Raw genomic sequence first — 26900 nt, 5'->3', positions numbered from 1 at the left:
AATTCAATTCATGAGAGTAACGTTTGTTAAAATAGATATCCATGCATCTGAAAAAGATTAATTTATTATATAGAAAGTGAATATGTGGTTGATAATACAAAAAAGAAGTGTTAGTTATGTGATTGAGTAGGTTAAGTTTGTTGGCTAAATAAGAACAAAACAGTTTTCTGTTCTAAAAACACATAAAGGCCGTTTAGGAGTACGACTCTGATCTGAATTTTAAGAACTGTTTCAGTGTTTAAAGAATTGCTAATGAGAACATCATCAATTGAATGATGTATCAGATCCACTCTCTTCTCTAATTCACCTTTATTAACTTGTGAGTAGTGAGTAGTGATCATACAAAACAAACAAACAACAATTCTATCATACAACACTTACAATACTAACCTGCCAATCACCAATCATAATTTAAATTTACACTTAACTTTTTTGAATTTTTTTATGGTATAATAGAATTAACTCCATTCAGAGTTTAATACAAGCCCCAAATTAAATTATTATTAGTCTTACTCAACTAAACAACTCTAAAATCTACCATTTTATGATTTTTTTATAATGAATTTTATAATAATTAAAAAATAGAATAAATTAGGCTAAAACTCCATTAGTTTTACTGAAACTTTTACACAAATCATCTCACATTTTTATACATATACAAATCACATTGATTTATATTCATTACACTAATTGTTAATGTACATGCGCCTAAGAAATATGATATAGTCTAATTGTTAATTAGAAAATGTGATTAGTGTAATTAAATCAAACAAATATGATATAGTGTGAAGACAAATCTAAATAATATAAGAGTCAATATTTTTTCATTATTTTTTGTTCGTAACAAATACATCAGTCCTTTTAGGGAGATATTATTTAAATCACTCTTATGTTATAATGAATTCGACTCATATTTTATTTGAATTGCCTCTACAATATTCAATATTTTGTTTAACTTAATTATATTTATTTTTTTGTATATTTAAAAAATTATACTTATTTATCATAGTTTGTATAATATATGTATACAAAATATGAATATATAGATGGATGGTTTATATAATTTTGAAACTTAGGAAATGTTCACACCACAGCATATGAATGTAGCTATAAACACATCACATGAATACATGAATGTAGTTATATGAGGAACTATCTGGGTCTACCTGCATTAGATCCAGAAGCAGGGTAACTGGGCCCACCCTTATTACCCATAACAACAGAGCCACTGCCACCGGAACCGTACACGTGTCCCTGATGATGCATCATCATCTCCATTGCATTTGCAGCTCCATAATCATAACCACTGTTAACAGCACTACCAACACTCCCTTCTTTGTCACGCGCCGCCACTGTCTTCTCCCCTTCCATTTCCCTGAATCTCTGTAGGTACACCTTCAGCGGCTCCACGTACTCCTCGAACCCTAGCGTTGTCATCGCCCACAGCAAATCGTCGCCGTTTATCGTCTTACGCTTCTCCCTCTGGCACTTATCGGAGGCTTCGCCGGTGATGAAGCTTATGAACTCCGACACGCACTCCTGAACGGTTTCCTTTGCGTCCTTTGATATCTTAGCGTTCGCTGGTAAAGCCTTCTTCATGATCCTGCTCACGTTCGCAATCGGAAGGAAACGGTCTTGTTCTCGCAACGATAACTCTCCTTGCGCATTTCCCACGTTCTGACCTCCTGAGTCGTTATCCGAGTCCGCCATCAAACCTCAACTCCACTCTATTCAATTCGAACACCTCCTTTCCGCGTGAAATTGAAGCATAGAGATTCCACAGAATCTGGAGTTCAGTACTTGAAATCCACGTAATTCGAATTCAATATAAACTCCAAATTTGAATGATGGATTGGAGTGAAGAGAGTTGAATATGGTTGACTTGAGGGTTGAATACAAGGGAGGTTGTGGTCGGCGGCGAGGGACGGTGTCTCCGGCGAGCGGGGTTGGTAGGAAAGAGGGTGGGGGGAATGGATCATTCGGGTTAATAAGGGGTTTATCTTGAAGACACGTGGATGGATGTGGATAAGTGTGAATGCTTTCACGGATTGGATCAGAGACAACTCATCTCCACCGTTACTTTAGTATCTGACGTGGACTCTCTAATCGCCCTCTGCTTCTTCTCTCATGTAAGAGACAAGGGACAGGATATGGAATCATATCTACCGTACCACGACTTTGTATCATTCTATATATCATGAGGTATGATAGGTCAGACATATAAATACACAGTTCCATATGTATGACTTGTTTATAATGTTTTACGATAAAATTGAACTATTAACACCAATTAAACTAAAAATGCAAGAGGAGACTGTAGAAGAATTTAAATATGTAGTCAACACCTATTTTTTGGGGAGAGGGACCACTGCCCCTAATAATCACCCAATCCAAGGTTCCTCTCTACACACTCCTATGGGGTATACGTTATATAGTTTATGGTTTTCTGTCCACCATCATATCTATGATGAGAACATATGCTAAAGTGCATGTGTGGATAATATTTCAGGGCAGAGGATTTGTAATGAATACCATTTATGATGTGGGATGGAATATTACTTGGTTGTTAGTAAAAGTATTGTTTCATACCAACGGACATTGGTTCAAGTGATACATACTTGATTCCATCTAAAATGAATAAAATTTGCTGGGTGTTACTTTACAAAGGGCGAGTGCGCGTGCATTTCAGCATTTCAAGTATTTTTTTTATGTTGTCTCATTTTGTGAGGTGTGACTCTTAATACTTTGAATTTTCCCACCCATGAAAATAACTTATGAAACAATATGATAGATCAGAGTGACCCACCTCGCATATCTTTTTGGATCAGTCCACACCTCTATTAAGTATTAAGATATTGGAACCATTTTTTAAGTGCACTTTCTTCGTGGCTTTTCTTTCATGTGACGATATTTAGTTTTGTTAAATATAGATGCCCATAAACGACAACCTCGGCTCGTAACACGAACTGTATCAACAACAAAGAAATCGTCCCCAAATAACTTTCCGGCGTGGCAAGATAGCTAGTGATACTAATTAATAATCTTATATAAGGATTCGATTAATCCTACATACATACACTATAATTTATTCATGGAGATAAGACATAAACATTATTAAGTGTGCTAAGTGGGGTCACCGACCCATGCATCATTGTTTTAATTTCTTCCACTTCATGTGATGTCCTTTAACTCTTTTCCCTCACCCCCGGTATAATCATCTACTACTTACATCACAACTTCCAGCATTATTACACCTTATAACCAATCAATATACTCAAATGTCAATTATTTATTAAACTAGAAGCTTATTAAAACTAGTATTTATATGTTACATTCATGGACAGTAAAATCCTACAAACCCTATTCATCCTGTTAAAAGTCTCCAGGCCCTCCACTAAAATTTGAACAAACCAGTATTGGATGGATGCTAAGAATAAGTTATAGCCATAAGTATACATAATAACACACATAACTTGGGTCAAGTATACATGATAACACACATAATTTGGGTCAAGTATACATTGCTAAATCTATATCCATGCAATCACAACACATCTAATCCTCAGTCAAGCTTCAGCATCATCATCCTCTTCATCATCTGCTTCATCAGCTAGTTTTGTAAGCTCTTCCTGAATAATGATCTTTATATATGCCTTTCTTGGAGTCAGATCCACATCAAATTGCTTAGCTGAAAAATGAGACAACAATAATGTTAGGCCCCTAAACTTAATGGTAGAAATTTTAGTAAGCTGTACAACAACCATGACTTTTTGCGACAAGTGGAGTCAGTTGCACAGATCAAACAATATCATAACATTCTACTGAAAATTCTCTTGTTAAACCTTAGATCCTTAAAATTAAACATCCTAGATCATTCAAGGGTAAGACTTAATGAATGATTGCATATGAGTTTGCAGGATAATAATTATCAATGACAAAAATTCTAGCACTGACAAAAAGAACCTTTCCTCTTAAATCTATATAAGTTACACCATCTATAAACTAATAGTTGTAACTAAATGAGTATCATTATTCAAATTAGCACGCAAAAGAGGTAAAAAAAAAAAGAAGAGAAAAAGAACGGTACATACCAAGTTGCTTCAGAATGTCTGTAAATGTAGCCTGCAAAAGAGAGGAAGAGTTTTAATTTTGGACACAACACAAAACCTTCAGTAGATGCAACATTTAAACTACCAAAGCTGCCCAGCAATACAAAAGGCAAAATTTGATATTATTTCTAATCTAGGTTTAGAACTTCTACTTGCTCTGGTAAATGATCTAGCATAATGCAACTTACTGTATTGAAGTCGACTTCCTTAAGAACTTTACATATTGCATCACGTAACTCATCATCACTGGGGTTCACCTTTTCTTTTCTCTTGCCCTTTCCTTTAGTAACAATTTCTGCTTAATACATACAGCAAGTCATAAAGCACATAAGATGACGTGGATGATATACATTAGAATCATTTTTTAAGTTTTCAAATAAAGAAAGTTACATTGAAGCAAATCAGAAATGTAAACATGTTGACTACTAGGACTTTAATGCTTGAATAATCTAAATTTGATGTTTTTCAGTAGAATACAAATGGTATGCGAATCATAACAAAGGAGAGTTCATGATATCTACCTGTTTTCTCTTTGGAGGAAGATTTATTCAGAGATGAGGTCTTCTGCTTTCCTCTTTTTTCATTTTTTTTCTTACTTGAAGAGACCTTTGGGTTTGCTTCAATATCATCGTCAACCTCTGTGCGGGTAGCAGATGATTTTTTAGAAGTTCTCTTTGGTGCTGAGCGAGGTTTTGTTATGGCTGTAACCTGCGGTATCTCACTTTTTGCAGTGGATTCTTTCTTTGTCGACGGTGATGCTTTAATAGTTTTTCTTGGTTTCTTCACCTCTTCAGATTCATTATCAGAATTGCCTCTTTCCTCACTTTCAGAATTCTCAGGTATCTCATCCTCCGACTTGTCAGGAACACCATTGTCATTTTTCTCTGGTTCTTCATCTTTCCCTTTTTCCTCTGACTCATCTTCTGTGTCAATTGTACTTTTTCTCTCCTCAGCTACAGAAGAACCTTCAGTTTTCTTCCGATTCTGAAAAATACACCACAAAGGTCGCAGAACTAAATAACTAAGGGCAGTTGTCAATTAAAACAACTAAAATTTCACATATCAGTTATAGAGTAACAGGCTATTCATTTACTATCAATGAGAAAGCTATTAGGTGACCAAACACGTCTCATAGCACCTTATGTACGGTGTCAAAGATATGGCACTATAATTAAACTTCAACCCACTTTCCTCCCTCAGGCCTCAACAACAATTACAGCAAGAAGAAACACTACTAATGAACCACTGATATGCAAACAATTTGATGGGTATAGGCCATGATGTAATCCCAAGGGCAAGCAAGACTGAAATTCTACCCTAAAACTTAACCTTGCAACGCACCTTTACCGCCAACAGTATATAGCTTAAGTTACATTTCATAATTTGCAGCTAAAGGAATAAAAGAGCACCTTAGCAGCACGCCCTGATGATGTTGCAGATCCTGATGATCGATTTGCTGTGCGCTTGCGCTTTTTACCCTTAATTAACTGATAATAGTGAAAATATAATATGAATATGTTGCACCAGAAACATGGGTTTTATGTAAAAACAGAATAATATTACACCACGAGAAAAGGAAAATTAGTAAACCTTCACCTTTTCTTCAAGAAGAATAGCTGTCGTCGCTTGAGGGGCAACCAAAAAGTCTATCAACTTTGTAATAATGTCTTCCTGCTTATGTTGAAGATTATTAGCATGAGGAACAACAGAGATATTAATTGGTATCAAGCAAACAGGTATCCTTTTTTTGGAATTAACTTACGAAGAGATGAATGCATTACTAATATCATTTACAAACATTAATCCAAGCACAAGCACATAAACATAGTAATACCATCCCCGTCTTTATAAAATATAATTTATAGTGAAAAGGAATCTAACAGAAATAAGTTTGGCAGGAAATTGCATCCCGTAAACTTATTAACATTGAACCCACAAAAATGCACCAGCAATGCAAACCAACAAACCTTCCTAGCCGCTGCCCTGACAATTTGTATGTCAAGCACATCACAGAATTCCAGTAACTTCTCTTTATTGCACTTGTCAAGTTTTTCTTTCACTTTAATCATTTGCTTTTCCTGCAGTAACAATTACAAGATAGGTAGAGAAGGACATTATGCAGAAAAGCAAGCACACATTAAAAGAAATGGCTACAAAACAAGTCAATAAAACCCTACAGTTATCAACTTTTCATACTTCTTACAAGTAACAATTACCTCATTTTCACGCCACACAAATCCAGAGAATCTTGATATATTACTCTTGACCTGAATCGCCTGCAAAGTGCAAAAGTGTAAAAAAAAAAGGGTCATATAGAAGCATAATAACATCTCAGTGTGACCTGTCAAATACAATACCCCAGGAAAGTGTAATATTAGAGTAATCTTTGAACAGCTTAAGCAAGCACAATCCTATATCCTTAAATGCAGAGGTGGCTCAATATAATTCTTGGCAAAAAACAAGCCCATAGAACTGATGTAAAATGATAGCAACAGAGACAAAAAATAATAATTCACGTAGTAGGATATACCTTCCCTCTCCTACCAAAGAGAACTGTATGGAGCAATTTTAAAGTATCATCTGTCTTCCTTCTAGATAATTTAAATGTCACTGAAGCACAAAAATACAAAAGACATAAAGTTGTTAGTTGTTCTGAAGAATCAGTAACATGCATACATAGCAAAAAATACATAAACCACCAAAAAAAGTTAAAAAATCACTCATATTTAGTGCAAAATTTTACTATTCTATAAAATAAATTGACATGAATAACCAAAATAGGCAATACAAGATATAATCTTAACAGCATATCTTATAATGAACACATTATAGGCATGCATTAAAAATCATATATATAAATAGATAGATAGATCGATACTCTGTTAGCATGCAAGGAAATATGAAAATTGTAAATGAAATCATAACCTAAGGTAACAAATTGAATCAGGGAACAAGTTGATAAAACTAAGCAGTTTACAAAAACATGAATCGGGAACCACATCCCTAATTTTCAAATTGTAATGGAATCTCGGGATATGGTGACAAGTAGATAAATAGTTAGGAAATTTAATAAAACATTTTAGTTCTTTTCTTTTTTATGCCATCATAAATTCACTCATCATATATATTTAAGTCTTTCCTTTTCTTGAATTTTTTTCCACAATTGACCACAATTAAATTCAATTGTGACACTGTTATTTCAAGATCTTGTCCAAAAAGAAAACACTGTTGTGACTATTTGTGTAAACACATGAATGAAGAACATGAAATGCTTGTGAAAGGACATTACGAACTAGGTTAACTTATGCATGCTACAGTAAATAGAAGTGAGTTCATAAACAATAATGGAAAGAAGAATTAAAGCCAAGCATCATACCATTGGGTATATCTTTCAAAGGTGTGCCACGACCCTGCAGGACGAATGGTGAACTGTAAATAAAAGAAGTTCTGATATAATACACAATTAAGTCTTAATATGAAACTGAAAATGAATACCTTAGCAATGTGAAGTTCTTTGTTCGCATCATTTTCAATTAATGCAACCAACCTCTCAACCGTTTTCCTCTCCCGCACTGGGCGACTTATAGCAGGAGTCCTTGGCTCGGTCTCCTTAAGTTCCTTTCTTTTCTTCCCCACCTTCTCTCCATCGATCTTCCCCTTCCTGCGCTTTTTTGATGCTTTCGCCCTATCCTCCTCCTTCTCATCTTGAATTTTCTCCTTTTCACTGCTACCATCTTTGTCTTCAGAGGCACCCTCCTCTTCCATGGAATCCAATTCTGATTTCTTAGCTTCTACACTTTCCTTTTCACTATTCACAGTTTCCTTCCTTTTCCTTTTCACCTTCTCTATATTGATCTTCCCTTTCCCACGCTTTGTCAATCCTTTTTCAACCTTACTATCATCTACATTTTCTTCACCTTTCGATATATTAATCTTATCCTCATCCTTCTCATCTTGAATTTTCTTCTTTTCACTGGTCTCATCTTTGTATTTAGGGACAGACACTTCTTCCATAGCACCCACATCTGATTTCTTGGCTTCTACGTTTTCCTTTTCTCCTTTGCTATCCACAGTTTCCTTTCTTTTATTTTTCACCCTTCCCCTAATGTTCTTCCCTTTCCCAAACTTTTTCAATCCTTTCTCAATCTCACTATCATCTATCTTCTCGTCTTCTTTTGGCTTATCAACCTTTTCTTCTTCTTCTTGAACTTTCTCCTTTTCACTGCTTTCATCTTTACCTTTATAGACACCCACTGCTTCTGTCACATCCAATTCTGGTTTCTTAGATTCTACATTTTCATTCTCTTCTATACTATCCACCGTTTCCTTAACCTCAGTTTCTTCATTCAGCTTTTCATTCTCAGATACATTAACCTCTTTCTTACCCTCTTCTTTTCCATCCACATAATAAACTTCCTTGTCCTCCTTTACTTCCTCCCCACCATCGACTTTCTTATCCCCCTCTACTTCTTCCTCGCCAACAGCTTTCTTATCTTCTTCCATTTCTTTTACGCCGTCCTCTTTCAAGTCTTTGACTCCATCATCCCCTAAGGTTTTTCCTTGATCGGCTTCCAAGTCCTTCTCACTCACATTGTTTAAAGTTTTCCCTGGTAAACTATTGCCATTTGAGTCAGTATTGGAAACAACATTCGCTGATTCCTCCTCGCCCATAATGATGGTATCTACAGAAAATCTACAATTACTTCTTCCTGCACACTTTCTACTTCACTGGCTTTGTTAAGTTGGGTAACTCAAACCTGCAAAGGGAATACAAAAGTTCATTAGTACAAGAATACCAAACAACAAAGCACAAAGAGAAGAGCTAGAAAAGTTGTTAAGCTTCCATAATCCATATCTAGAAAGCAGTATTTATAACCCTAGAATGTATAAAATCTAATTCTTCATAAAATAAAAATCCTCTTTCAAATAATGGAAGATCACTTCAGAATCAGGTATCATTTTTAAAAATGAACCTCGGTGGATCAAAATCAAAATTTCCAATTATTGTCCAAACTGGAAAAAGAAAAACCACAAATATCTCATGTGATTAAAACTTGAGAATCCATTGCAGTTAAAGCTTGAAAATTGGCCCATCTCAACATCCATGAACAAAAGCAGTTTATAAGCAATAATTCAACAAGATAAACAAGACTCTCCAGCTAGGAAGATGAGTAATTGAGCTGAGAAATTATAAAAGAAAACACACACTATGAATTTTCAATTTGTATCAGTTCCTGAGAATTCAAAAACCCAAGGTCACCCAAAAGAGTGAAAGTCACAGTGAGCTTATTTTCTACCAAAAAAAAAACTCAATAGCAAGCAAAATGAAGGTCAAAATTAAATTCCAAAACACGAGTTTTTAACAGACATGGTGTCAAATTTATCACATGAAAATATATTAAAACCAAAAAAGCTCCAAATTTTATGAACATGAATCACTTTCACAGCCCAAAAGTCCTACAAAACAATTCACATCTCAAGTATCAGAAATATGAAATATTTAGAAAAGAGAGGATTGAAGAACTGAAACTTACATATTCAGGGTTGAGAGATGGCTAAGCTAAACCTATGATTTCAAATTAAAAAAACAACAAATTTCGAACTTTTATGAAGACAAAAGCATTTTCAAAGTGGGAATTGAAGAAGAGAGAGTTACAGATTGAAAGGGTAGAAGGAGAATTGAAGTGTACTGAGTTGTCTTTCTGTGACAGGGATCGGATTCACTGTTCCTTTTCATTTCATGTCCCAAAACAATCAAAATATTTTATGTTATAGAACAATCAAAATATGATAGGCTTAGAATAAAGAAGGATATACCAATTTATTTTGATTCGGACTTCAAATGCGGAATTTAAATGTCAAATAATTGCCACCTAGGACAACATCAAACCACTCACATGTACTCTCCCATGGCATTGCCAACTTTTTATCTTTTTTATTTTTTACAAAATTTATCTACTTTCTTTCTATTATTATTTCATTTGCAAATAGTTTATAAAATTATTAGAAAATAGATAAATAGGAAGTTGAAGAGAAATAATAAATAAAAGTATAAAATGAATAAAACATTATTTTTATAAAAAAATGTAACATAATATGTTATAATTTGTTTTAACTTTACACGTAACTAAAGAGTTCCATGGTACAATTACAACGTTCACATACATGAAGTAAAGATATTATATATAACTCTCTGAGTGTAACTTTACTCATTGTGTTTGAGATGGAGATCTCACAAAGGTTGTTGAAGTTAAGGTACCACTTTGTGGCTGCACTTATATTATGTATAACTCTCTTCACTCTCATACTTATAGCTCCAACATTCATTACTCTCTTCACTTATTTCTGCCCTCTATTTCTCTCCACAACCATTGTTCTCGCTCTAGTTTTCATATTTGCAAGGAACTCTTCATCTGAATCTTCTCTTCACAAAACACTCCTTGATTATGTTGCTGCTTCTCACCTTCATGAAGATTCATCCTTCCTTGATTAGCTCATTATGTTTTATCACTATCTCACATTTCTTACTGTAATAACTCCTTTTCTTTAACTCTTTAATAACATTTATGCTTCATCTACTTTCTATATTATTATGGGAATGATTGGGCCATTTTTGGTGCAATTTGTGTATTAATCTTTAGTTATTCCTTTTCTGTGTTAATGTGTATCCATATGAATTGATGAAGTGTATTTTTGAGAGAAGTTTGGGTGTGTCCTTAAGTTGCAAGAAAAACATAGATGATAATATATATAATAATAATAATAATGCAAGTATATGTTTTTGTGGTGAATAGGCCTCGAAAGTTGTAGAACCATGTGCCATCCATATCCGCTGCTGTTTTGGCTATGTCTATTACACTAATAATATTTTGTCACGGACCAACTTCATTCTTCTGCCTCCACACAAATTTATGTACAATATGTTTCCAACGCCTTTTTATGCTTTGTAAAATTAGATAGAATAACTTTGAAAGCAAAAGCTAAATTATTTCATAGTTTCATGTTTTTAACTTCTTTCTAAAATAAAAGCTCTTTGGTAATGAATTAAAACCTTCTTTTTCATATCGCTTTGAATTAAAACAGTTTGGTAGTTTCATGTTTTCTTACTTAAAAGCTCATTATAAAAAGAAATTGGTAATAAAAATTGTCACTGGAAAGTGAAAAGTATTTTTCGTGATACATGTGGACTAATTTGAGTTTTTATTTCTTAAGCTATACTCTGAAGAGAGTTCAACAATATTTTAAATTGTATTAATGTATCTACATAAGTGTCATAATTTATAGTTTGAAAAGTTGATCGGGTACTCGATGATGATGTTATTGGAAGACCATGTTTGAATTTGTCGGCAGTCTCGGATAACAGATAAATGTGGATGCTTTCTGGATAAGACAAACGTTTCAAAATCTATGAATAGATGTGTCATATTTACTTCTCTCTCCCCCTGTACTTGTACTGCCTACAAATACTTGTACTGCCTACAAATACTAATAATAACAACAACACAAAGCTGGTTGATAATAATAATAATCTAGTTGTTTTAACTTCTAACTTATAATGATTAATTTGGGCATAACATCCCTTGTCCACAAAATATGCAACTCTCTCATGAAATCTGATTTCTCAATAAACATAATCTCTCATTACTAAGATTATTAATTATTTTATATCAACTCATAGATCAATAAACATTAAGTTATAATATGCTTTCTACCCTTTCTGGGACAATATCTACAACTTTAAGATATGAGTATGTAACTCTCACTTAATGGAGTTTGAAGAGGATATATATGTAGTTTTACTTTCGGAAGTTAAAAATTATTTCCAAGATTTGAACTTATGACTTAAAATCACACGACAAGTAACTTTACCGTTTGACAAGAGGCTCACCCTCACTTGCCACATGGATACATTGACATACACATATTTATATAGGAGGAGAGGGCTAATGTGATTCAAATTCAATATTATGTTATGTCCGAGAAGAAGAAAAAACATTAAGGGTTTATTTGCAAATTGAATTTTAGATGAGAATTAAGAGAAATGGAAAGTTTGAAAGTCATGAGATACACCTGTTAGATGATGTGAAGGAAGGAAAATGGAAGACTTGAGAGTCATAAGATACACCTGTAAGATGACTCTTAAGTCTTCTCTTCTATTTCTCTTCCTTTCCGTTCAAAACTTAACTCACAAACAGACCATAAGATTCCAACCAAAGGGTATGCGACCATCTTTGGAGAGCCCATTCTTAGCTTTGATTTATGTAGTTTAAGTTTGTAAGCAAAACGAACTAACTTATATAGGTTTAACAATCCACACCAAATCTACAATTTGATTAACTTCAAAACAGCACCTTCAGCTTTCATTAGCATTTATAGGTCCAATAATGCTACGTACTCTTACTCACGTGTCTTCTTTTTACATGTCTAGTACTCATTTTGTGCTCACCAAAATCACACAACATGTATATATACTGGTTAATACTCAATCATCTAAGATGGGTGAGCAAGATTTATATCAGAAATTGAGAGGGTACCAGATTGGTCAACATCAAGGTGTTCAAATTCTTGCATCACACGTAATATATCTTCTTCACTAATCTTCCCCATCTCTTTCAGCTTATATATAACAAACTCAGCAGCCCTATGAGCAACAAAACCAATGACAATTCATGTTAGCTATGTTTGGCACAACTAGCTTATAAGCTAGGCAAAAGCTTATGAGCAACAAAAATGAAAAAAACATGTAAATGATGGAGTTTTATAAACTGCTAACAATAAGACTTTGAAATAATGGTGAACTAACCCAACACTTCCATCATCATCAAGATCTGCTGCCTCCAAATCCAAATTGGTCATCTTCTTTGTAAGAACCCAATTGGCAAGTTCCTTTTGTCTTCTTTCAGTGTTTAGCTCAGCAAGGTAGAAGAAAACCTGAGCTAAAGTTAAAGTACCTGTCAATATCCAAAACACGGCAAATATTCTTCCCGGTTGAGTTGAGAAACTTTTATCTCCATAACCCAGGGTTGTTAGTGTAGAACAAACACAGTAGAAGGCATCAATCATTTCCAATTTCTCAACATTGACCAGAAAAATTGTCCCTGCAATGATGAGAAGCACAAGAAGTAAAAAGACCATAACAAATTTGTATCTTGTTTTATTGACCTCAACCTCCTTTAGAATTTCTATTGGACCAACTTTCCGGCGCATGTGCATAGCTTTAACAAGCAAAATTTCCTGTTTCTCAACCAAGTAATCTGCTGCTTTGCTTAGGATTAGTCCAACCACTGCCATACCGGAGAAGACAAAAGCACAAGCAAGTAGTTTTGTAAGGTCACTGTTAGGCACAAGGTCTCCATATCCAACTGTGGTCATTGTCACAATTGTAAAGTATATAGCATCAAGAACTCCATCCGTTTTCGTCCCCTTTATCTGGTTTCGTACAAGGTAGAAAATTACAGCTCCTACACCTATGTACAATGTGAGGCATGTAGCCACTTTTTTAAAGCTTGGATGTAACTTCCCAAATATGGACTTAGAATTTGTAATTGATACTACATTGTCATTTGTCTCTGGAGGAACAAGTTCGGGAGCACAGGGCGCACTTCTAGAACGGAGGAACCTTCTCTTGTTTAACTGCCTTTTAGCCTTTGGCACTGCAGGATCTGGTGATACCAATAGTAAAGGCTCATCTGCACTATTGTTGGCCATGTAGAGGAACTCCGAAAGCAAGGATCAGCAATGGAGGACCTGATTCAGTTGAACATTAGTCCAAATTAGGAACATTGATCAAATAAAAAGGAACTACTCTACATAAGAGACGCAATCGAAATATGAACTTCAAAATTATTAATAATATGGAGCATATTAGTCATCCAAAGTGTTTCATTGAAAAATAAACTAGTGTGTTTGAACTTTAAACAGATACTAGAATAGAAGCTGGTGATGAATCCAAACTCTACTTCAAACTGAAAAGCACAAACACAAAATACAATCATTGGAATCATCACACATTAACACGTAACTCGTGAATTTCCCCGATTTCACCCCAGAATTGAAGGAAATGAATATTTGCATCCAGATCTTCTAAGTTATAGAGCAACATTGCCTTTGTAAGGTCAATAACTAATAAGCAGTGAAAGTAGCAGTCACATAAATAATAGCAATGAAAAACAGTGACTTTGCCAATGAATCTCTTTGATGGATTTCTTTTCTTTCAAATTATCACTCAATTTCTCTGCCTCAAATCTAAAATCATATTTTAACAAAAATTACACAATGGTGATCATATTAAACATTCCTATTTCCTAGTAAAGTGCTTCCTCATATATAAAGCATAAATTTGAAGTAGATTCCAGTTTCATTGGTTATTTTGCTTGTTGCCAATTGTGGATCAATATTCTCCTTGGTTAAGAGAATTGAGATTAACTGAATTAACAAAAGTGGATCTGACTTGGACATGGTCATTAATACTTTTAACACCCATCATGTGAAAGAAGTTGAAGTTTAAAGTAAAAACACCCCACTCTCCAAAAATGGAAAAAGAAAAGAACTTTACAATAATCACAGATATTCACTAACAACCCAGAAGGGAAAGTAATAAATATAATAAGCAGTGGTAATTCCAACAAAGTTGGAGTTTATGAAAGAAAAGTAAGTGTTGAAGTAAGAAGGCCAAAAAGTGAAGACAGATCAATAAGAATGTTTTACCTTGCTGGAAGAAGAAGAAGAAGAAGAAGAAATGGTGAATATTGAAAGGTCTTCACAAAGTTTTGGATGTTGAATGATTCAGGACTGGAACAACGTCTTCCCAACCTTTTTATTCTAATTTCTCTGAAAATTTTGCTTAATTAATTAATCATCTTCTTTAAAAAACATTATTTCCTTTCACATTTGTTTTTTTTTCAACAAAATTTGACTTTTTTTGTTTATTAGACTTTATTGATTGTGAGTTGTGGCCTGACAATAACTCGGCTTCACACAATAAAACTTTTTTTTATAGTCAAACAAAAAAAGTTGATTATATATTTTTTTGTTTAATGATGTTCTTTTTATTTAAGAAATAAATAAATGCATTTAGTTATCTATGACTATTGGTTAACATCACAGACCTCAAACACTAATTAAGGGTTTGTCGGCTATCAAGAAAGAGTTGGTCTACTAGTATGAGACACTGATAGATATTAGAAAGATAAAAACTAAGGGTTCGATTTTTTGGAAGTAAGCGCGAGCACGACCCAATCCTACTGATTACTCATGCATGAGAAAGAAGTGTGATCTTTTAAACAAAAAAAAGTGATAAGTATAATTAAGTTAACAAAATATGGTATATTGTCGAAATACATCTAAATAATATATGAATCAATGCATTTTTATTATTTTTTGTTCATCACAAATATAGTATAAGAGTGATTTAAACAAGATATCATTAGAATTATTGATGCGTTTTGTAATAAACTAAAAATAATGAAAATGTATTGATTTGTATACTATTTAGACTTGTCTATATAATATATCATATTTTGTTTAACTTAATTATAATTATTTTTAATTTAAAATATCACACTTATTTCTCATGTATAGTAGTCAGTGTAATGTATTTATATAAATTAGGGAGTTTTTGTATGTGTAAAAATGAATGTGTGATTTATGTTATTGCACTAAAATTCATGGGATGACAGTGTAATTACCTCTAGGTATAAATGTGATATTCGACACAAAATATGAATACTATTGCTGAACATCAAAGGTGTTGATCTCACTACCAAGAAGGTGTTGATCTACTCGTATAAGACACTGTTATATCTGAGAAAGACAAAAATGATTAAGGGTGAGCAGGACTCGACCTTACCCGCTCACCCAGTTTGGCCGACCATGACCAGATCCAAATAGAATTGAGTCTCTTCGAGTCTAAAACAGTGTTCGAGTTTAAAAATTAGACTCATACAATATTTAGGGTTGGGTAGAGGATAATCACGACCCAATCCGACCTAGTCACATGGTCAATCACTCATTACATTTTCATGTGTCTCTATTTAATTGTATACAAATTATTGACAACCTTTTGACCAATATGTATACACTGATAGTGTAACTATTTTTTACATTATTACTACATTATTCATCACACGTATGTTAACCATCACCGACTCTTGAACGGAAATAATACAAATCAATGGTCGATGATATGTCGACAGTGTAAAAAACTTTACACCAACAGTGTATAAATATTAAACTCATACTATATATACATATATTGTGTCATATGTCAAATTATATATCTATAATAATAAGTAAAATGTTGAGAAAACTTTATCAAAAAATATATGCATTATATTTAATCGAGTTTAGGTCGAATTTGGGTTCAAATGTTGACCTGGTCGACATTCGAGATAGCTTCGGTATAGGGTCGAGTCTAGGTTCAAAAAATGACATTGTCAATATTTAGGATCAGGTAAGGGACAAGCCTTACTTGGTCCAATTCAGCCCATACTCACCCTACCTGGAAGCCACACTTGTTAGGAAGGACAACTACACATCCCAAAGTAGATTAGTTATTTACCTAAAATATGAGAGGATATTGTGATAGTTCCAAAAAAGGTTTGCTAGCTTAAACCAAAGTAATATTGAAAAAGAGTCTCTTCCAAATCATATCTCAAACAATGTCATGTCCAAAACGATAATTAAACAAAAACAATAATAATAAATATTTAAATATTTTAACTAACATAATATGTGACTTGATTTCATTGACATGTGACCTAAATTGGAATTTAATTTGGGACATAAAATTTTTCTTTTATTCATTAGTTTGGACTCATTTTGGGCTCATTTTACTCATTTTATTCTTCACACAAAAACTCATTTTATTGGGAGATGGATTCTCTCTATTACTAGATAGAAATAATATTTTTACACTTAGTCTTAGAATTAAAACATCAGTATAAATAGAATTATATAATTATTATTTTATTATAATAGGACATATATCATAATATTAATAACATCTTACAAAATCTTTATATTAATTATTTTATTTATAAGAAATTGACATATACCACTTATAAATTAATTATTAATAAACAAAATTATGACATATGTTATCTTTCCCCTTTTGAAATTGAAAGATTAATAGAAGAATTTAGTAGAGTGATATGTATTTTTATTATTTAAGAAGACATTTATTACATGCACGCATCTCTGTTTTTGGGATTGAGTTTTGACTTATAACGAAAAAACTATATGTATTAACAATGTACTAATTTTTTATATTGTTACTTCATCATTTACACCACTTATAGTTTAACACTACATATGTATTATACTTTTGATCTATATGCATATACATATATTATATTAGTTCCTTATCTATAATACATTTTTTTGGTTTTTTATTAGTATTCTTACACCGCAGACAATTTTGTCTAAGCAAGGAACATTCATATGTATGTGGGACTAACTCTCCCAGTGGGTACTTTTCATCTACAGTACTCCAACTCAATCTTGTGAAACCCGAGTCGGACATCAAACTGGAAGAGGTCTCGTATTAGGTTTAACCGGTTTGAACGGTTAAACTATCCAGTCGGACTGGATGATTTCATATATAATTTACATTTTTATATAAATATATATAGTTATATATAAATACAAAATTTTATATAATTAATAATTATATTGAGATAACATATTTTCGTCTTTTTTGGACCGAAGCAAAACAAAATAGTAGAATAGTGTTCTATTTTTTAAAAAATTTAAGTAAACCATCTCGTTCACTTCCCGGGTTATAGCAGTTCAACCGGGTTTAACATGGTTGGACCGAAATTTATTCGGTTCAAAATGATCCAACTCCTCACTCGGTTAAGACTACAAACCAGAGCCATTTTCAAGTCCGGTCAGCGGTCAAACCGATCGAACTATCTGGTCCAATTATCACAACATTGCTCTAACGTCAAACCTTGCTTAAGGTGAATCAAACATATATCACTTGAACCAACATATATTGGTCCATATCTATAATATGAAGATATATCATAGTTATTCAAAAAAAAAATTCTAATTTTAGAATATAATGTTTCTGGATTTATATATTGAAAATAAAGTATTTTTAAATATAAAAAATATTTTTTTGGGCGTTGGTAAACTTTTTTGTTGGTGAAAAATATAAATATATAAGAGAATAAAATATATCTTTATATGAAAAAATGAATTATCTTTTTAAACTACTAAAATTATGATATATATCTTATTTGATATTATTCTACAAAAATATTTTTAAAAATTAAAAAATAGGACAAATATCATAATATTAATAACCATATAGATAACTTATATATCCATATGAGGAAATACTTTATTATTTCTTATATATCCATATGAGGAAATACTTTATTATTTCTTATATATTTATATTTCTAAGTATCAAAAAAGTTTATCAACACCAAAAAACAAGATATTTAAAGGTATCATACATAAAAACTTACCAAATAAAACAAGGCATACGAGATCTTGTATTTATTTAAAAAATTAATTCTCTATTTTTAAATTACAATTCTCCATTATGGCTATAATTATGGCTTTAACAATACTGACCCAATTATAGTTAATAATAATTAAAATTCGAGCAATGAATAATGCATTAATAACGTAAACAACTTTTCCATGATTTTTTTTCAACCTTCAAATATGTATGTTTTGGACCGGTGTTTTTTTATAGAGTTTAATACATCATCTACCATCGATTTGTATTACTTTTTTGTTTGAGAGACAATGCTAATTAATATATGAATGTTGAATGATTTACTGACAGTATAGAAATACTTACATAATAAGTATATACATATTTAATTTTTTTTATATCTTTTATTTCTAGAAACTCATAGGCATATGTGAATCTTGGTACAACATAAACTTAATGTTTACTTCTCTAATCTACAACCCGAGTTTTATTCTCAATCTTATTTATTTATTATTATGTACGATCTCTTTTGTTAACAATTAAAATAAGTCAATTTATTAAAGTAAATTAACTTTCATAGTTTTTTTATTAGAATCTCTAATAAATTTGATGTTTTCTTATTGATAGTATACATAGAAGATCTTAATTCCATATGAACAATAATCATATTTCTCAAGTCAATTTCATTGTAAAAAGTAACATTAAAAAATATTTTATATTTTTATGATTTTTCTTTTTATTTAAATATCACTTTTTAATTAAATTGATCTACAAATGAGACAACAAAAGTAAGACATATGATCTTCCCTCATTAGCAATAAATTGCCATATCATAATTGAATATCATTGATGAGTTATTTGGGGTTACACCTTCTCACATGATTAAGTATATTTATATTGTATCCTAAATATGACATTAATGAGAATATAAGGGAACTAAGATATGTTAAAAAATTACTTCCTCTAAACACACACTATTTATATAGTGCTAAGCCATTGAAACATGCATTCACTCTATCACATTCTTTTCTCTTTTCTCTTATTATTTACATAATCTACCTTGCTTCTGCGTTGTCTTATTGTTACCATACAAGGAGGAATGCATCATCAATCATCGTTTGGAGAACATATTAGGTACAAAACCTCCTTGGTTTTTCTGCTCCTTTTATGCAATTTATTCCTTAGCTCGTTGGCATAACTCGCAACAATTCTAAATTTCACGAAATAATCTTTATTGATCGAGTCACAACCAGATACTCTACCAGAAACAATGTGCCTCTTAGATCAGTTGTTGTTTCATTTCACTATTTTATAAGAAAAAAACATGTCCTAAACCCTTCTTTCCACTCCTTTATATATATATATAATTGTATGCATGTATGTTTTTTCGATCAGATCTTACGTAGTGGGCTTTATACAACTATGGGGGATCTTCAACGAAAAAGGTGGTGAGAGGTTGAAGGGAAGAGAGGGAAGGGTGTCCCAAATAGAGGTATGTAAGAAAGAGGACTACTCAGGAGGATTCCAAATGCCAGTACATTATCCAAGATACAAGAAGCCAGATTATGAGAGAATGGAAGATTGGAAACTGGACATGGTCCTCAAAGAGTATGGCCTTAGTTTTAAGGGTACCCTTCATGAAAAAAGAGCATTTGCTATGTCAACATTTATGTGGACTTGATTACCTATATCAATCTGAGCTTGTGTTTTGAAACTATGTGTATTATCAGTCAAGGTTTTTGTCTAGATTTTGTAAGGGAATGTCAATGTACATTTATATATGAATCTACTTTTATAACATCAGCATTTTTTGTATTCTTAGCTATTATTAAAAAATTATTACATCAATATTTATTAAGAAAATAAATCTATATTTTAGTTTAGTAACACAGGTATATATGAATGATAATATAAAAAGGAAGGACATTTTCGTAGCTAAATATATAAAGATTAGTTTCAGTAATACAATTCAAATATATCCATTATACCAAAAGTATTTTTAATAGTATGTATCTAACTATGAATTCATGTTATCAAATTTGTTCTTTATCAAAACTCAACTAACCAAAATTCATTTTTTAAGAGATATTTCAAACACAATCTAATACATTACATATATTGGATTTCTTTCGGTTCTATCCTCCACTCGTCTTTTTATATTAGTTTCTTATTATTATTTTGAAGGGTTAGCTTTTCATATCTCTAAAGGTAAGTTAGAACTTTTTTTTCAATCTTTTTAAGTTTAATCAATGTGTCCCAATAATATTAATTAAATAAGATAAAAAATATATATTAAAAATTTAATTTCAACATTTCGTGATATGTTTCATTTTTAAAGAGAAATTTTCCTTCCTTAACTAACTCCATATTTTCCCATTTCCCATTTTTCAATAAGAGCCCTTTAAGGTTTTTCATTGAAAAAAGGCTTCTCACATTTTAAAGTGGATCATTTTTTACCAATAAGAGATACATATTTATTTTTCTTTAAACATAACTTAGAATCCAATATTTACATATCAAAGAACCCTAGTTGAAAAAATGGTATAAAAAATGAATGCATTATCAATATAAAAGTTTTATATATTGTTAGTTTATAATTTCTCATTATGTTTTAATTATCATCAAATAAGTGACGAATAATATATTGATTATATATAGGGATGACAAAAAAATCCTTATCCGTGGGTACCCATAGGTAAAATCCGTACGAGCATGAGTACAGGTCACAAACGATTACCCGCAAATTTTACAAATGAATTTTTGAAAATACTCGTAATACATACAAACAAGTATGTGTATTATAGTACCCATGCCTACGAGTACCTATTATTTATGTGACTATTATATTACCTTTAATTAAAATAAAAGTACACTACCCTAACCTTCATTTCATCATATATATCCTTATCTTCTACTTTGTTAACGTTTTTTTACATTGGTTACATCTTTTATTGAATTTGGTAATAAAACACCTTACAAATATTATTACATGTGTAAAAACACATACATCTTACAATGATCTCATATTTCAAAACAGGTAGCGAGTAGTTACTATCCGAACCCGCTTGTGCCAATTGCCATCCATTTATATTTTGGTAAAGAATGATTGAATGAATGGTGGGCTTGGGGTGATGGGCTATCTAGCCCAAGCAGATTTGGATGTATCTTGTGTAAACAAACCCCAAACCCCAAACCCCCACTTCAACCCCTTTCTTTCATAGTTTGATTCATCGATCAGTGAACTCAGCACACATCACAACAATGTCTTCGGCTATTCTTCGATCTCGACTCATTTCCCTCTCTTCCAAACGCAATCCACGTTTTCTCTCTTCCTCTTCCACTTCTCCACCACCACCACCTCCTCCTCCTCCCGCATCTGATCTTTCCGCCGCCTCTCCTCGCCGCTGGTCCTTCCTCAAGTACGCTCTTCTTGCTTCTATCACCGGAGCTACCGCTTATACTGGTTACGCCTCTTACGGTTCGTTACTCTTATCCTTCTTTCTTTCCTTCTTCTTTTCATATATTCTTTCATTCTCAACACCATTGGATTTTGCAGCTTATACTTTGGATGAAATTGAACACAAAACTAAGTCCTTACGCGAATCAGCTAAGTACGCTTCAGATGATGGACCTAATGCTAATTCTCTCCAAGTTAGTTTCCTCTTCAATACCTCACATAACTTTCCAACTTATGAAATTATTCTTTCTTATTATTATTTGTTATGCTGCATATACATGCTATGAATTGAATCTCTAACTTTCTGCCTCTTTATTTTTGTAATGTGCTTTTGAGATGGTTTTTTATTATTTGTATGAAAAATTATAGTGCTACAACATTAAAAATTATATTATTCTGCTTCTTTAAAATGCTGTTGATGCACCTTTTTTATATCATAAGCTATCATTGTTCCACCAGTCTTAGAATATTTATAGGCTACAGCATTGGTGGAAGGTAACATGTTCTTGTCCTTATTTTGTGCAGAAATTTCAAGGGTTGCTTTACTCAACTGCAATGACTGGTTGGTTCCCTGAGCTTTATTCTGTAGTGTTGTTCTGTTCCTTTAAATAAATTATTTGTGTTTTCGTGTCTTCATGTGATCCTCTTCTCTTCCCTTGGGGTGTTTCTGTTATATGAATGGAATGGATGATAATCATTTCGGTGTTTCCAGGTTATGGATAAGCATCAACTTACTTTTAATTTTATTTATCAACTGAAAATAACAACACAACGTACGTCTTCCATGGTCAAAACATGAGTTTTAGGTGCAACAAATGCTTCTAAAATATATATAAATATTTTATAGCAGACTGGTTGTACACTTTTACCTGCTACCGAAATGGAAACCGAGCGTTTAATGGTTTAAACATGCCGAATCCCACCTTAATAGTCATTTATCAGGACTATACGGAGTCAGTTCCTTGGCGTGGACAGGACATTTAGTCCATGTCACTATGCCGGGATCCAGGGGAGAATATGTCGATGGAATAAATTCTTAAGTGTATTGATATAATTCATGGCAATTTTCAGGCATACCATAGAAACTGTCCAATTATATGCCCTTATTTTATCCGTTTGCAGATCTGTGATAAATTGAGATATATCCGTGATAAATTGAGATATATGGAATAATTTCTCTGTTATTAACAACACACCGATTCTTGTGTATGTTATATCTCAGTGCCTGCTAAAACAGTAGAGCTTTATTTGGATGCAAGAAGGGTAATTGAAGAACAAGTTCGGGTATGCACATGCTATTTCTTATATGATTTAGGTTTGCCTTTTTTTAAATCTATTTTCTGCCTCCATTTTAATAGTTTGCTCTTCTTGCTTCCTTTTAGAGTTATACTGAACCATATACAGACAAGCTCCTTCCTGATTTGCTTCCTCAGGAGCGACATGTGTTTACACTTGTTCTGGATCTCAATGAGACATTGATTCACTATATCTGGACGGTAAGGCTTCAACTATAAATACCTTATTTTTTATTTGTTTCTTTTTCAATGAACAATATGATCAGTAAGGTTATCTTTTTTTAGCAACAACTTCCTTTATACACTGTATGTCACACAAAACTAATTATAAGTGTTTGACCTATTATTGCCTTCCTACTTGCACTTTAACTGTAAGTCTGTATGTATTGGAGACTTCTAACTATAATATTGAGTATTTTATTTTTATATGATGTGTAAAGCGAGAGACAGGCTGGCAGACTTTTAAAAGACCTGGAGTTGATGCTTTCTTGGAACATCTAGCTCAGTTCTATGAAATTGTGGTGTATACAGACGAACAAAATATGGTAATCTGGTTTTGCTTCTCTATATTCTGAATGAATACTTATTATTCTTATGAGTACTCATGTTCTTGCTTTTGTTGATTTGTGCAGTTTGTAGACCCCGTTATAGATAGGCTGGATACAAAGCATTGCATTAGATATAGGCTATCAAGGCCAGCTACTAAGTATCAGGATGGGAAACACTTCAGAGTATGTCGTAGTTGATATTCTTGTGTTATTCTCTCTCGACAATTTATGTATGTGAGGTCATGTGGCAAGAGTACTGCCGATATAGCAAATAATAGAGAAAATATAGTTTAGTGAAAAACAATTTTACATGCACCTGAAGAATATAAATAACAAACCTACAGTTTATGTCCTAATCCCATGCTTAGTCTTGTCACTGTATTATGATTCTCTATAAATATAGCTGTGTTTCGGATCTTTCTATAACAAAATGTTCTTCCCTTGCTTGGCAGGACCTTTCAAAACTGAACAGAGATCCAGAAAAAGTTCTCTATATAAGTGGTCATGCTCTGGAAAGTTGCCTTCAACCTGAGAATTGTGTCCCTATTAAGGCATGGCAGCAGACAGATAAAGATGACACAGCCCTTTTGGATTTTATACCATTTCTTGAGTGTAAGCATTCCATAAAATATGTCGAAGAATGAGTTCATGTTTGAAATTATTGTTTTGATTTTCATACCATGCCTTGAATATAATCACATTCCTGTATGATTTCCTTACAAATGAATTCATCTTTGAAATTATTGTTTTTGACCTTTTATGCTTGTGAAATTTGCATTATCTTCTGCATTCTATGTGCAGTTGTTGCCCGTAGTAGTCCAGCTGATATAAGGCCTGTGCTTGCATCTTACCAAGGATTGGATATTCCAACTGAATTCATTAGGCGTTCCAAAGAGCACCAGAGGTAATGAAGATTAAAATATTTTCTCCATTTCCTTCACGTAAATTGAAAATAAGAAACCAAGGTGGCATTTTTTGCAATTATAATGAAAACACAAACTGATAAATTAAACAAGCAACCAAACCAAACACACACTGTATTGTGTAATCTAGTTTCTTGATGGCTTCCTTTGTTCATATATAAATAGTTGATGCTACACTGATGATTTATCGTGTCTTTATTCAACTAACATTTATAATGGTTATTTTCAAATGCTGCAGGAGAATGCAAGAACAGAAGCAACGTGGTCGCCTCTGGAGATAATAATACTAAGTTGGATAAATAGCTCTTCTTCCTCCAGACTAGGAAATGAGATTGTCAGTTTCATTGCAAGTTGATTGCTCAAATCATCAATGATTTGGAAACCATTATAAGTTGATGAGTGATTTCATCAAATACCTAAAATGTAGATTTCTTTTTGCGCGAAGTCTGTACCATCATTTTTTGCATATGTAATTCTGTCGCAGGAAAACACCTCGTCCTTATTGATTAACATAGGAAGTTCTTTTCCCTTCTGATAGAAGAATGAGTTGTTAATGTTAGATGATTCTTGGCTTCTTGCAAGGTGATTAAACCTGGAGAGCAGAGATGTGCATTAAACTGTTTTGAAGTGAACCAAACTGGTAATCAAACCACGAACAATTGACTCACTAAACATGTTACTTTTACCAAAAATAGTTTGGTTCGCTGCTATCTATTCTAGTTTAGTTACCTAGAGCTAAACTACCACAAAAACCATAGCATTGCTTCTTAATTATTACTCTTCATGCTGTGGCTGCACCATCACCACCTGTTTGTAGAAGTTATATCCTCGTTGCTTAATTTTGTTCTATCTTGTTGCGTAACTTCATTGTTAGATTCCGAACATCAGGTTTCGACCCTCAAATACTTGCTTGTCTTTCATACTTGGCTTGCGTAGTTCATGGATGGGATTCTTCATAAGATCACCACCATGTTCTGGCTTAACCCTGCTACAGAATATACCAAAAATAAAACTTCATTTTGTTGTTTGAGATGGTTTAGACCTATGCTGTGTTTAGAGGTTGCTTCCATTGCTTTGATTACACCGATTTGTGATGTTTGTTAGACTGTTGAATTGAAGGACTACCTACAAATTGGTTATATTTACATAAAAATTCTTCGAAACTAGTCATGTACTTTTTTTTACTGATGGAGTGATGGTAGGGATAAAGGTAAATAAAAAATGAAAAGTGAGAAAGGGGTGATGTATCTATCCTTAATTTAATGTGTAGTTCAATAAATCTCTTTTGAAAAATGGAAGCATATCTTTGAAGAGTGGGTGAGAGAAAGAAACGAGAAAATGATGAAGCACATCACTAGGTTTGAAGCAACACACTTAGAGTATGAACTTTGCTAGTTGCTTAAAATGGAAGCACGGATACAGTTGGAGCAAAATGAAGCAACTTCTATTTGCTGGAGCTTGAGCTAAAGAAATTAAAATGATATATAATCATTTTTTTGTTAATCTAATGTAATTGCATAGTTGAAGTATTAATATTCTTAATTGTATAAGAAATAAATCACAAATCAGTAAACTGTATATAGGTAAGTTATAAGGTTCATTTAAATTAACCTTTTGATATTGGTCAGTTGAAGTAAAAAATGAGTTGATTTGCTCAAAAAATGTTATTATAAGTTTTTACGTTAGGGGTAAAATGTAACTCCAAGATTACAATTTTGCCCTCATAGGTAGTTCATGTATGTATGTATGTTGTTAAGTTCAGCTTCAACATTGTTGGATATACATTTCCAAGGCTCTCTGCAACTCTCTCTCTCTCTCTCTCTCTCTCTCTCTCTCTCTCTCTCTCTCTCTCTCTCTCTCTCTCTCTCTCTCTCTCTCTCTCTCTCTCTCTCTCTCTCTCTCTCTCTCTCTCTCTCTCTCTCTCTCTCTCTCTCTCTCTCTCTCTCTCTCTCTCTCTCTCTCTCTCTCTCTCTCTCTCTCTCTCTCTCTCTCTCTCTCTCTCTCTCTCTCTCTCTCTCTCTCTCTCTCTCTCTCTCTCTCTCTCTCTCTCTCTCTCTCTCTCTCTCTCTCTCTCTCTCTCTCTCTCTCTCTCTCTCTCTCTCTCTCTCTCTCTCTC

At 32.8% G+C, this 26900-nt stretch overlaps 4 protein-coding genes across 9 annotated transcripts; 1 reads left to right on the top strand and 3 right to left on the bottom strand.

The window, feature by feature from the left end:
- LOC109356878 (nuclear transcription factor Y subunit B-3-like) lies at nucleotides 564–1741 on the bottom strand. Its single transcript, XM_019600489.1, has 2 exons — nucleotides 1147–1741; nucleotides 564–593 (listed from the first exon to the last, which is right to left on the bottom strand). The coding sequence occupies exon 1, from the start codon at nucleotides 1708–1710 to the stop codon at nucleotides 1153–1155; it is 558 nt and encodes a 185-aa protein (XP_019456034.1). The 5' UTR covers nucleotides 1711–1741; the 3' UTR covers nucleotides 564–593; nucleotides 1147–1152.
- LOC109356877 (mitochondrial import inner membrane translocase subunit TIM50) lies at nucleotides 2001–25456 on the top strand. Of its 2 annotated transcripts, XM_019600487.1 has the most exons (10): nucleotides 21748–22039; nucleotides 22118–22212; nucleotides 22544–22580; nucleotides 23241–23302; nucleotides 23401–23514; nucleotides 23754–23858; nucleotides 23946–24044; nucleotides 24314–24473; nucleotides 24663–24765; nucleotides 25023–25456. In XM_019600487.1, the coding sequence occupies exons 1-10, from the start codon at nucleotides 21823–21825 to the stop codon at nucleotides 25063–25065; spliced, it is 1035 nt and encodes a 344-aa protein (XP_019456032.1). In that variant the 5' UTR covers nucleotides 21748–21822; the 3' UTR covers nucleotides 25066–25456. The 2 variants fall into 2 exon arrangements, with proteins under 2 accessions (XP_019456033.1, XP_019456032.1); XM_019600488.1 differs by lacking the exons at nucleotides 21748–22039; nucleotides 22118–22212 and adding an exon at nucleotides 2001–2129 and having other exon boundaries at nucleotides 25023–25375.
- LOC109356873 (intracellular protein transport protein USO1-like) lies at nucleotides 3275–9780 on the bottom strand. Of its 4 annotated transcripts, none has more exons than XR_002108798.1 (13): nucleotides 9766–9780; nucleotides 7605–8866; nucleotides 7486–7519; nucleotides 6640–6719; nucleotides 6326–6385; nucleotides 6077–6187; nucleotides 5706–5780; nucleotides 5519–5596; nucleotides 4631–5093; nucleotides 4298–4404; nucleotides 4092–4122; nucleotides 3506–3688; nucleotides 3275–3473 (listed from the first exon to the last, which is right to left on the bottom strand). XR_002108798.1 is itself a non-coding variant. In XM_019600479.1 (12 exons), the coding sequence occupies exons 2-12, from the start codon at nucleotides 8778–8780 to the stop codon at nucleotides 3567–3569; spliced, it is 2337 nt and encodes a 778-aa protein (XP_019456024.1). In that variant the 5' UTR covers nucleotides 8781–8866; nucleotides 9766–9780; the 3' UTR covers nucleotides 3275–3566. The 4 variants fall into 4 exon arrangements, 2 of the variants coding, with proteins under 2 accessions (XP_019456024.1, XP_019456025.1); XR_002108799.1 differs by having other exon boundaries at nucleotides 3275–3483; nucleotides 3515–3688; XM_019600479.1 differs by having other exon boundaries at nucleotides 3275–3688.
- On the bottom strand, nucleotides 12422–14921 carry LOC109356876 (two pore potassium channel a-like). Of its 2 annotated transcripts, none has more exons than XM_019600485.1 (3): nucleotides 14817–14921; nucleotides 12913–13856; nucleotides 12422–12750 (listed from the first exon to the last, which is right to left on the bottom strand). In XM_019600485.1, the coding sequence occupies exons 2-3, from the start codon at nucleotides 13815–13817 to the stop codon at nucleotides 12600–12602; spliced, it is 1056 nt and encodes a 351-aa protein (XP_019456030.1). In that variant the 5' UTR covers nucleotides 13818–13856; nucleotides 14817–14921; the 3' UTR covers nucleotides 12422–12599. The 2 variants fall into 2 exon arrangements, with proteins under 2 accessions (XP_019456030.1, XP_019456031.1); XM_019600486.1 differs by having other exon boundaries at nucleotides 12913–13862; nucleotides 14817–14872.

The sequence above is a fragment of the Lupinus angustifolius genome, chromosome LG09 (genome assembly GCF_001865875.1).
Source record: "Lupinus angustifolius cultivar Tanjil chromosome LG09, LupAngTanjil_v1.0, whole genome shotgun sequence".
Lineage (NCBI taxonomy): Eukaryota > Viridiplantae > Streptophyta > Magnoliopsida > Fabales > Fabaceae > Lupinus > Lupinus angustifolius.
The sequence above is the reverse complement of the archived record's forward strand: the minus strand, read 5'-3'. Positions and strand labels throughout refer to the sequence as shown.